Source organism: Phyllostomus discolor, chromosome 1 (genome assembly GCF_004126475.2).
Source record: "Phyllostomus discolor isolate MPI-MPIP mPhyDis1 chromosome 1, mPhyDis1.pri.v3, whole genome shotgun sequence".
Classification (NCBI taxonomy): Eukaryota; Metazoa; Chordata; class Mammalia; order Chiroptera; family Phyllostomidae; genus Phyllostomus; species Phyllostomus discolor.
The window spans coordinates 22,574,421-22,586,893 of record NC_040903.2 but is presented as its reverse complement, the minus strand read 5'-3'; the positions used below and the strand labels follow the sequence as shown (position 1 = coordinate 22,586,893).

Here is a 12,473-nt window from a genome sequence, read left to right as displayed (position 1 = left end):
GGGAACAGCAACACACAGATCTGAAGTAACACCAGGATAATAGAAACCCTCAGACTCCGATACCTAGTGTAAGAGAAGTTAACCATTTTTACAAAATGGAACTAGTTTAGGTCAGTTTAGACTGAGGAGCCACAACCACAGGTACCACACCCCAGGGGGAGGTTCCAGACCCTCCTGCAGGACTTGAAAGGGAGTTGTGAGAAGCAGTCTGCTCCCTTTAGTAGACTACCCACCTCCAGCCTGAAAGAGGGATTTGAGAGGCCAAGAGAAAAGCTGGAGGTTAGGGTGCTGCAGGTTATATCTATGGCCACCCTGCTCCCCCAGGGGAAGCCTGAGAGATGCACAACTCCTCACTTCCTGCCTAGGGAATCGGACCACGTACAGGGTGTCCCCTAGAGCGCAGGGTTGCGGCCCTCTTTGTCTGATGACACCTGGGAACCAGGGAGGCCGAGTGACAGAGGCTGCTGGGAGGGTTGAGTGTGAAGAGCTGCAGTATTTGAGCTGGAATTTCTCTGGGAAAAAACGACCTGAGTGTGTGTCCCATGTACCAGCTGTGAGCCACTGGAAAGGGTGAGCTGACATGGTTTTTGCTCATCCTGTTTTTCCCAGGTCCTGTCTAAGGGAGTTTGTGGGGCTGTGGAGAGGACCTTGGTAGAAAGCTACTAGAAGCGTGGTCCTGAATATCGAGAGCCAGGGAAGTGACAGGCTAGAAAAAGAGGCAACCCTCTGTGTCTAGGGGACTCTAGCTGAGAGATGCTGAGCAAGGACCGTGGGCGTGGGAGGGGAAGAGCCTCCAGGAAACCATGAGGAGGCCTTGGAAGAGGCAGGCAGCAGCTTTAGACACCTGCCAAGACCAGAGAGTGCAGAGCCCACTCCAGGGCTGTGCTGGCATGTGAGGACTTCCCGGCCACCTCACCTTTCCTCCATCCCCTACACTGCAACCCTGTGGGTGCATCAGTGTGGTTGGGGTCTGGGATCAGGGATGGAGGAGGAGGAGAGAAGATGGTTACGTCCCTATCTACCGCTGTAGATCCCTTGTTTATGGTAAGCCTCAGCTGGAGGAGAGAAATGTAGCCTGAAATTTTAATGATCCTCTTAGACTGGGACTACGAACTGCTGAACTGAGACTGACGTCATGTCCAGGAGCAACGGCAGGGCTTGTCTTTGCTGAGGGAGGAGAGGAGTGGCGAGACCTGCACTAGCTTCCATTCGGAGGGAAGCTGGCCCCGCAACACGGCTTTGAACAGCGGGAGAGGACGTAAAGCTGTCCTATAATCGCGCCCCAGGAGTCTCAATTTCCAGCGTACTAGTTATACCAGCAAAACAAAAACACCAAAGTGTCTATCCAAAAACCTAATTATAATTCAGAGAATAAACACAGAAAATGAAATGAATGTGATCATTTTATCTTTTCCCAGAAGTAAACGTTTTTTATAAATAGACACATAAAAGAACAGGCTCTACCTTCTTTGCTACTTCGGCTAGCAGAAGCGTCTTCCCCGTGCATGGCCCGCCGTACACAATGAGCGGGTGGATGTGCCCGGTTTTGCTCGGGAGGATGTATTTATGAACTATGTTTAGAGATTCACATTTGTACTCGTAGAAAGAGGCGTATGTTTTACATAACGACGAATGCTGGAGGATTTCGTCGTAGAGCGTATCGGTTTCAGTGTCAAAGTTCTGCTGTACCGTTGCCTGAATTATATCAATCATGTCCTCATAAAACTGTTTGCCCAGTCCTTCGATGTAATGATTTTCTATTTCCTGGGAATAGCCGAGCTTCATGTCACAGTGAGTGACCGATGTGTACACCCGGAGATTAGATGACGCGACAATAGTCGGAATAAATTCATCCCTGAGTTTTATCAGCTTCTCTTGGGCTTCTGGGTCCCGAATGATCCTTGGTTCTGTTCCAGTTACGTCCATGTATTTTCCCATCTCTGGGATTTTGACAAAACGCTCAATGTTGGCAATTTTCCTGATGTAGCAGACGCACTTCTTCAGGAATGCTGGCGTCTGCTTCCCGAGAGCGAAGTCGAACTCGTCCTCTATGGCTGAAAGAAAGTGCGACAAGTTCAATGCCTGAAGCAAAGGAGCAACACCTCACACTCCCAGCCCGTACCTCCCTGGTCCTGGTGGTGGGTTAGTTTGCTGACAGTGTGGAGCAGAGATGTCTACAGTATAACTCCTTAACTCCTTAATTTCCTATTTGTGTTTTCTGAGACGGCCTAGAACCCAGAACAATGGGTTTTAAATACAATCCTTTAATTCCCACCAGTGGGAGGGAGAGGCTGAACATAGGCATGAGAAAGCAAACCAAATTTTTATTTCAGCGACTCCTCAGCTTTCCTCTCAGACCCCAGGGTTCGGAGGGTGAAGAGCAGGGACCAGCTGGGGCCAGGAAGGAATGAGGAAGGGGCCAGAGGGGAAAGAAAGCTCATTTGCTGCTGCTGTTCAGTCTCCCTTTTACACGCAGCGTCACCGTTCTGTGTGAAGTGCATCGCACCCCAGACAGGTAACACGTAAATATACATATAAAAGCATGTTCAAAATATAATCATGTTCTGAGCATTGATCGATACGAACTATCCATGTCACTGTTACATCCCATTATATCCACCAGCACAGGTACAGGAAAATGACTCAGTATATAACTTTATTTCTTCTAAGGTAATGCTTATAATATATACGTTTATGTACAAGTAAATATACTTGTGTTTTATAAATCACTCAAGGCCCCATGGGAACACTTAAGATTGGCTCCGTCATAACAGAAACACTTGTGCATGATTTTAGGGAAGAAAAATAAAAATGAACAAAAGAATTAAACCAAGGGAAATTAATTTTGAGGCAAGCAGGCTTTTAAAGCTGGCTGCCTGCCCTCCCTTTCTTCTCTCTTCTCTCCCTTCCCTTTTGCCTTCCTTCATCCAGTTAGTCTTACTGAGCACCTGCTATGTGTCAGGCAGGGGGCTGGCTGCTCAGGATGCAGCGGTGAGAGAAAACAGACAATGCAGAGAGAAAACCTTTATGGAGCTTCCCATCCAGCGGAGGACAGCAGACATGAACCCCAGAGTCCCACAGATAAATGTATTATGATTGTTTTCTGTTCCAGGCAGGAGAATAACATGGTGCACGGATGGCAAACAATTGTGAGAGAGAGAGAGAGAGAGAGAGTGTGTGTGTGTGTGTGTGTGTGTGTGTGGATGATGCAGGGGGTGGGGCCTGATCCCCTGGCGGAGGCCAGGGAAGGACCTCCAAATGAGGTGCCTACTGAGCTGGCATCTGATGGAAGCGAGGGGTGAGGGGTGATGCTCTGAACACACAGGGCTGGCCATCAGCTGAAAGCATTTCCATGTGCCGGCCACAGCTCCACCCAAGGCTTAGCAAAACCTAAAACACACATGCATTCTATAAAGTAACTATTAAGGAAGGTGGGAATTTTATTTTAAAATTATGTCTTTTAGTGGGACTCCCATGATAACATTTCTTCAGTGATGGTAATAACTGATCAAAGTTTGTGACTTGAGTGAAAAAGGGACATTTGTCGCCACCAGGGTTGAGTGAGTTGTGTGTCGTTTGCATCGGTATGTTTTACAAAGGGTTTTATCAGGCCAGTTAAAGGAGGCGGGACAACGAAGGTCCAGTCTTTTTACAGAAGAGTGCTAACTTCTTACAAAGTAGACCAGGAAAGGTGCAAGAAACCTTGACCTCATGAGCTCCTGCAGCCAGCAGACTCTGGCCGACAACTTCTGCAGGCGTCTGTGTAAACTGGTAGGGGCACGCTGGACTAGCTGGTGCTACATTCTGAGCATCCTGGAGAGAGAGACAGTGGCCAGACGACAATAATGATGATCAGAGATATGCACTGTCACCTCTGATTCCTAGGATGTAAGTCCACTCTACCTAACTGATATGGTGAGTATCCCCTCTGTGGAAAAGTGTGTCAGCCAGGAGTGGTGACAATAAATGTAACATATAAAGAGATACAGACAAAGCAAGTTCACAGACCCACCTAAACGTGGCTCAGAGGCATATGTGCATAGCCCAGGGACACAGACAACAATGTGGTGAAGGCCGGGGGGGCCGGAGGGAGGGAATCAAAAGTGTGGGGAAAATGGGGGGCATCTGTAATTGTGCCAACAATTAAGAAAAAGAAAAGAAATAAGGCTTACAGGGAACCTACTTCATGTAATGATTCTAAAGTAGATACGACATTGGGGAATCACTTTGTGGAGTATATGATTGTCTAACCGCTATGCTGTACACCTGAAACTAGTATGAGACAATATTGAATGTAAGCTGCAATTGGAAAATAAAATAAGAAAAAAAGAGGCTGTACAGAAGCATGCCTACTTGATGGTATGAGCTTAATACCTGAATAAACGCGTTATCACATATTAAGTCAATTCTATAAAGTTATTTTTGGAAGCAAAGTGCATCCTCATGATTTTAGGGGACTTTTATGAATAACTTCTGTTATTTACTTGACTATAAATACTATAAACTCCCCCCCCTGCTTACTAGAATACTATACAGTTTTTGTTTTCTCTCTTTGCATTTTTGTTACTATCCCAAAGTTGACCTGGTCACAGCACCTGGAAAAGATGGCGTTCGGAGGCGATGCCCCACCGGGGCAACCGTCATTCAGGAGCCATCAGCCCCTCTGCTACCCAGAAACCACTCAGTTCTGATGTGCACTGCAGGGAACCATTCTGAGGTCTAATTGATTTCCCTTCCTCTCTTATGGTTTCAAAAGGTAAAACTGGAAGTGTTGTGAGACTTACATTTAAATAAAACTAGTACAACTTTCCAGATTCAATCTAGTGTTCATATTTTCAAGATGTCCGGAAATAAAAAAATATACTTCAGTTGAGCCTTGAACAATGTGGGTCTGGACTGAGCAGGTCCACTCACATGAGAATTTTTTCAATAAATACGTACAGTACTGTACATGAATTTTGCTCATCCTTATGATCTTATTAACATTTTATTTTCCCTAGCTTACTTTTTTGTAAGATGACAACATATAATATGTATAACATACAAAATACGTGATGGTATTTACATTTTGGAGGCGTCAAGGTATACTTGATTTTTGACTGCACGGGGCGGTTGGTGCCCCAAACCCACACATGGCTCAAGGTCAGCTGTGCATCCATTTCAAAGAGTGGGCACCTCTCCAGCAGTTTTTATTGTGCAGACAGGGTCTTAAATGAGTTTGAAATGTAAAATAAACTGTTCCGACCATGTAGGTCTTTAAGAGATGTAACCCCAAGCAGGAAACAGACCACTTGTAGTGGTTCACGCTACACAGTATGAAATTATTTATCTTCACATGTATGCATGTGAACGGGGTGCTTTAGTGTGGGGAAATTGGGACAAAGTGTTTGAACACTTGAGCTGTATGATTCTAAATGAGCGGACGCTTTCCTCAAATGGCTGTCTTTTATGGAGAACAGGAAAGCTTTTGCTCTGGGCATCATTTATTGTTTTAAGAGAGCATGTTTTTAAAACAGGGAGATGTTGCCTTTGATGAAGATGAAGGACCAGAGTCTCACAAAGAGATGGATCAAAAAAAGACCCCAAAGGAACAAGGATGTTTGTTAATTTGTTATTCTAAAGAGGCTACTTATTCCTGCCAATGTTAGTGCTTTCAGGAAGACTGAAAATAAGACCCAATTTCTGACAGCTTCCAAAGAATGAATTTGTCAGAATTATTTGTAATCTCTCTGAGTTGGAATACACGCATCCAGGGAGAGTGGTACCGAACACCCTTTAGGTTTTCACCAACGCTTTGCCACACCATTCACAAGACCAATCTGAAGATGCAAGTACTGTTACTTTTTCTTCGATAATGTACTATCCACTTCTAAAATAAATGCTGCACTGCTGGCTCTGATGCCTTCTGTCACTCAGCCCAGAGGACACCTCCTCACTGCCCACTCTCTCCCAGCCTGGACGGTGTGCCCTCCGCCAGCTCCTGCTACCCCACGGCTGTTGTGTTGTGCACGTGGCACTGATCCCTTCTGCAATGGTCTTGTTCCTCTATTTGGTCATCTGCCCATCCTTCACTTTCCTCCACTGAAGAACAGGTCCCGGGAGAGCAGGACTTTGCCTTCCTATTCATTTTGTTGTATCCTCGGTGCCTGGCACATACTATGAGCTCAACGAGTGTTCGCTGAGGGGGCGAGTGTGTGAAGGAATGACCAGTCTGACCGGGAAACACCGGCAGAGTCTGGTCTGTGATATCCAGCCTCCTCTGACTGCTTTCAAAAACCACATTTCCTGGAGCACTCCTCACGGCAAGTAAAGCCTTTTCTATGAGTTAAAACAAAAGAATGCTGGTCTCTGCAGGAGGTGGAAGAGTTTAGAAAAATTCCGTTTCACCAGGCAGTAAATAAAACCAAATCTGCAGAGCCATCCAAGGGAACCAGTGAATGCATCCATTAGTTATCTATCCGTTCGTGTACCGAGGATGTACAAAAATTACCTGAGAACAGGTACCTCTTAGCTTGGCCGTGCTTCATTTTCCCCTTTTCATGCAACAGTTTCACCGCAGCCTTAAATATCTTTTTGATCTCGTCAGATATCTCTTGCCAGGTCTTCCCATTCTCAGCGTTGGCAGATGGCTGCATCTGTGGAAATGTGCAAGTGAGACATTTGTCTTTAAGTCATCAAAGAAAAGCTGATATTTAAGAGCAAAAGAACTATTATCGTTTGAAGGTTTACTATGTGCCAACACTATGACAGGTGGTTAACAGACTGTTTCTCACTTAATACTCCCATTAGCCCTGAAAGTTAGAGATAATTTCCATGTTATACGTGAATTTGTCCAAGTCACAGAGCGGTGTGAATCCAAGCAGGGTTTCTTTGCTGCGCTTTCTTATACCACGTGTTTCCCTCTTGACTTCTGATACAAATGTCATAACAAAATCATCTTCTTAACATTCTCTAGAGAGGAGAGAGAGTTTTAAAGTGGAAGTGCTCATATGTTACTATTTAATTGTCTTTCGTTATTTCTTTCTTTGTTTCTACGATCTTCTAGGAAAGAAACCAGGAGGCTTGCCTACCACGAAAGTAACATGTGTAGAGTCTCGACGATAATCTTACTCACACACTCTTTATTTTTGGTCTAAAGAGCACATTTTAATGCAATTTGCATAAAACCTGCAATATGTTCCCAAAATGGAAAGCAAAGGTAAAGATCATAGGCATTTTATGGTATTTCCAGGGCAAGCTCAGTAACATCTGATTTTGCAGGAACTGCAGAGAGCGAGCTCTCAGCCTGAGTCTGCTGTACCAAGTCCAGGGCTCCGCCCCACATAAGGCAACCCCGCCTTTGAAGCTCCTTCGCGGCCCCTGCAACCGCACTGCCTCTGGATTTGCTCTTAGGTGAGTTTTAGTGGATCCATGCAGGCCCCTCCCTGGCTCCAGAGAGGTTGCTCGGCACACAGCAGCCTTCTCCACATTGCCCTTATCTTCTCCAAGCCGTTAACAAATTTGCCTTCCTGCTCCTCCAAAGTGCTCAGAAATGTTTTATGCCCATAATCAATGGACAATAATTATGAAATGGAATAAACCTAAAGTTTGGATGGATGACATGACATGTTAGATATTTTAAAAGGCATGTTATCCAACATATGTGATCACTTCAGGCAAACATTTTAAGGGGATGAATTAATACTGTTTTTCTAGAAAATTAAATGAACAGGGAGAATCAGACATTTTCCCAGTCATACAATTCAAAATTAACACACCTGAAAATTGTAATATTAGTTTGACACACACATACAACATACATTCACTTATTGAACAAGAGTTTATGCAGAAGTAGCATGTGGGGTTTAGAGAATAAGTTAAATTTCCCTAGAGGACCATAGAATCAAATGAAGAAGGAACAAGTAAAGCCAATGAAATAGTAACATATAAGTGAGTGCTCCCAGGCCACTGTGTAAACCTAGTTTCTTGAGGGATTGTGTATTTGTGTGGTTTTTAAAAAAGATTTATTAATTTATTTTTTAGAGAGAGGGGAAGGGAGGGAGAAAGAGGGAGAGAAACATCTATGTGTGGTTGCCTCTCACGTGCCCCCCAATGGGAACCTGGCCCGCAACCCAGGCATGTGCCCTGACTGGGAATCGAACTGCTGACCCTTTGGTTTGCAGGCTAGCACTCAATTCATCAAGCCACACCAGCGAGGACCCTTTGTGTGTTTTGATAGCTACATTTACTAGCTACTACATTTACTCTTGGCACATTTAACTGGAGAATGGTTTGGGTGTACTCCAATATTCCTCTCTGTAGGAGCAATATTCTTGCAGATAATTACTTTGAAAAAATGCATGAGAGGGCAAAGAAGAAAAGCCAAGGATTCTAACATGGTTTCCTATTGCATGGAGAAAATGCTTTATGTTAACTATCAGAACAACAAATATATAAGGTCCTTAAATGAAGAACTATTGCTCACTCAGGGTGCTCTTGAGAACTGCCTGGTGCTAAATGGACCAAAGCTTGTTCTAGTTGAAGAGGGAAGGACTCTGTGGTTCCTTTTCAATTTCTAAATTATCTGTGCAATGAATAGGCCCACCCATTTCTCTCTTCCTCTTTCATTCAGTCTCAGGGGACACACAGTAGATCTATTTAGGAACCAAGTCAGAGAGGGGCGACAATGTTTTCCATCATACTCATGCATGAATGAGCTTCACTCCCAGATTCTGCACAGGATTAAGTATGTATGAAATGCTAAAGGAAAAATACTGAATTAAAAAAAATTAAACTATAAAAAGGTAGGTAGGTTTAAAAAGACCACTCCACCAAACAAACACACAAACAAAAAATACCTTTCACAAATTAAAAGTACAGCTCTTGAACTTGAAAACTCAATGTATGGACAGAGTGAACACAGCTGAAGAAAAAAATTCATGAACTGGAAAAAACCTAAAATAATCTTCTGGAGAGAAGCACAGGGAGATAAGGAAATTGATAATGTGAAAGAGGATTAAGTGATAGGAAAGGTGGACTGAGCTGGCCTGATGGGCATCTAACTAAAGAGCAAAAAAGAAGGACAGAGAAAATAAAGGAGAGATTATTTGATGAGATGATGGCGAGAACTTTCCACAACTGACAGAACACATGTATTTACAAACATAAGAAGCAGGACATATATTAACCAGAATAAGTAAATAGACATTTTGCAAAATGGGAAAAATAAGCACATTTTAAGAATAAACACTGAGAAGAGATGATCTCTAGTTCATCAGTGGAACTTCCAAAAGATGTACTTTGGGAAGAAGGAAATGACCCCTAAAGGAAAGTCTGAGGGGCTCAAAGAAAGGTAAGTCACAAAGTGGAAGGTTCCTTAGTTTGGAATTTGTTGTTCAAAGGACATTTAGGGCTCTGGGCAGAAGAACTTCCAGCCTGCCACTCCCAGATGACGTAAACAGTTACAGGAACACACAGATATGTACTTGGCAGAGAGAGGAAACTTACTCCATTTTTATTGCTCTTCAGCATTTCTGATTTGGGTCTGAGGTAATAAGCCGCTGGCACGGAGTTCTCGTCCCGACAGTACCACTCTTCCAGGAGCTGCGTCTCCAGCTTGGCCTCGACGGCAGCGTCCAAAATCATCTCGAACTCTGAGGCTTCCACTTCTCCGGGGATTCGGATGTTCCCGTATTTCTCCCCTAACAGTCCCTGTGTATCAACAAGAATGTTCAGTTTAGTGTATCCCCAGGAAAGTCCATTTCAGCACTCACATCGTGTGGTCACTCAATAAATATTACTACGCACCTTGTACCATTGGCTTCCTCTTTTAATGACAGTGGATCCTTTCCTCCCCCCATGGATTATTTTATAAGTAAATTTAGATCAATTATATTGTAATTGTAAGAAGTTCTTCACATATTGAGAAATGAGGTTGCATATTATAGTTCAAGTTCAAAACAGAATTTTGTAGCAAATTTATTTTCCCAAAGTTTACATAATACAACACAAGTCCTACTCTTGAGATTTTTTGGTTTGTCCATGTCACAGAAAAACAACTTGCTGTACCCTGTGAAATACCAAACAGGTCAACTCTCATAGGAAAGAGATGCTTTTAACAGAGTTAATAGTATGATTTTTTAAAGCCCCAGATTTACCCAGCTACAAATGAAAAAAGTATGACATCTTTGATGTCGTGTTACTATCCACCCCACCGGTAACTGAAAACATTTCAAAATATGAACAAGATAGCACTTTCTCCCTATTGAATTGTCCAAGAAATACATGCCCATTGTTGTGTGAAGGTGTGTGAACACACCCAGCTGGCACTGATGAGTGTGCAAACTGACCCGATATTTCTTTGAAGGATATTCCGGCAATGTATATCAAAAGCTTTAAATATATATATAAATTTTGACTCAGAAAGTTTGGGGAATTTGTCCTTAGAAAATAATTAAGGATGTACATAACATTTAACAGAATATTTATGCTGAAGCTGTTTTAACAGTAAAGAGCTGACATAACAACCTAAGTGCCCAGCTGAGGGCATCACTGAAAACGTTCCCTGAGAACTATGCAGAGAATGAACCAAGTTCTGCTCCAGACCTGTACTGACATACAAAGGTATTCATAACATGCTATTAAATGAAAAGATGTTACAACGCAGTTTGTACAAGGTGATTCCAATGGTTCACACATATATTCTCATATGTATGAATATCACATACGTGTGTGCACACAGGAGAGCTTTTATAAGACTACACAGCACAGTTGATGGCTTTAAGTAGGTGGTTTTGCATTTACTTAGGTTGTTTTATGAATTTATTGCTTTTTATTAAAAAACATTTTTGGGGGGCGATACATGTATTATTTTGTGGTGAGGAAAAGAGCAGGTATTAAAATTTTAAAACCCAGTGATATGCTGTCTGTACTTAGGTATTTCTTTTGTTTGAGAGTTCATATGTTTGATATTTTGTAGGTACAAGCACATCATTTTTCTGTGTTATGAAGAAACCAAAAAATCTCAAGAGTAGAACAAATTTTGCTATATTATGTAAATTTGGGGGAATAAATATGCTTCATAGCATTCAGTATTTCACTTAATCTTCAACAACATGTACAGTAGAAACAAGGAAGGAGGAACAGAGAGGAACTCTGACATAAATCTGTACTATGAAGGGCCAGTTTGCTTGCTTTAGAGGACCTGTGGGGAGGCTTCTATTTAATTTGTGGGCATCTTCATCCTTTCTCCTCCTGTTGACTAGCACCTTTACCATGAACTTCAAGCCTTGTTTATCCAGGGAATGTGATTGGAATGTGAGTTGGGGTTGGCTTCCTGTGCACTTGTCACTACCGCCTGTCCCTGCAACAGCCATGGGGTTCTCTGTGTCTCCAGCAGGCAGGCGAGAGAAGAAGAGTCCTGGGTAGGTCTGTGTCCCAAATAAATCCATGCCCTACAGTCAGCTACAAGGTAGTAAACCTCTTTAGGGCAGAAACCAGAGCTGTTTATGCCTAGCACATAAAAAATATTAAAAACGTTTGTTGAATGAAGAAATCAAGAAAGAAGTCATTAGAATTTGTACTATTCTTATTTGAAGCTTTTTCTTGTATTCACAGGTAAAGTAACAATTTGGGAAGATACTAGTTTCCAGCTTTTTTTTCTTCCCCTCACTTGAGGACATCTTTTTCATTGCTTTTAGATTGAGGAAGGGGGAGAGAGAGAGAGAAAAGTGAGAAACACTAGTTGGTTGCCTTCTCATATGTGCCCCAACTGGGGATTGAACCCACAATCACACACACTGGGTATGTGCCTTGATTGGGAATCAAACCTGTGACCCTTCAGTCTATGCGATGACGTTCCAAGCAGCTGAACCACACTGGCCAGAGCTGGGAAAGTACCAGTTTTGTCAGCAACCCTCACTTTAGCCCATCGTGTTTTAGCAGGTGCTGTCTGAACACATTTGTGGTTGGGCCATGGCCTCTTTGTCTCCTTGGGATGTAATCTAGCTCATCTAGCTGGCCCACTGAAGGTGACGGTGGCCAACTGAACTCACTGTTTTGAGCTCAGGTCTCCTCAGTGGAACCCCAGAGACCAGGCAGGAGGGGAGGACAACCTGACTGTTCTCTTTACCTGCAGAAATCCTTTTGGAAGAAACCTGAATGGAAGAACTTCTCATCACTGGTCTCCACTGTTCCAGCATGGTAAAGGAGGGCTTACAGAGGGATCTTCTGAGATAAGGGTGTTCTAACTCCCAACTCAATATAGCAGCCTGAAGACCACTTAAAAACATTTTTATTTCAATCTTCCTTTGTTTTGGGCTCTTCTTGACAAAATGTGGTAGGCAACAAAAATAATGTCAATTCGAGTTGTTTCTTACTTTTATCAGTGTCTCTTCTAAAATCTCTGACGTTGAAGTTGTGTAAATGAGCATGCACAACCTCTCATTCTGCCATGAATAAGATGGAGGTAGCCTTTTTAGGGCAGCCAGTCTAGA

General features: G+C 43.1%; 1 protein-coding gene across 1 annotated transcript in view; it reads right to left on the bottom strand.

Moving 5' to 3' along the window:
• The window catches only part of NWD2 (NACHT and WD repeat domain containing 2), a 146,481-nt gene that overhangs the window by 8,336 nt on the left and 125,672 nt on the right, over positions 1-12,473 (bottom strand). Inside the window, exons 4-6 of the mRNA XM_028507310.2 lie at positions 9,487-9,690; positions 6,491-6,635; positions 1,465-2,054 (exon numbers count right to left, since the gene is read on the bottom strand). Coding sequence (XP_028363111.1) covers positions 1,465-2,054; positions 6,491-6,635; positions 9,487-9,690 — 939 coding nt within the window. The remainder of the gene's footprint in view (positions 1-1,464; positions 2,055-6,490; positions 6,636-9,486; positions 9,691-12,473) is intronic.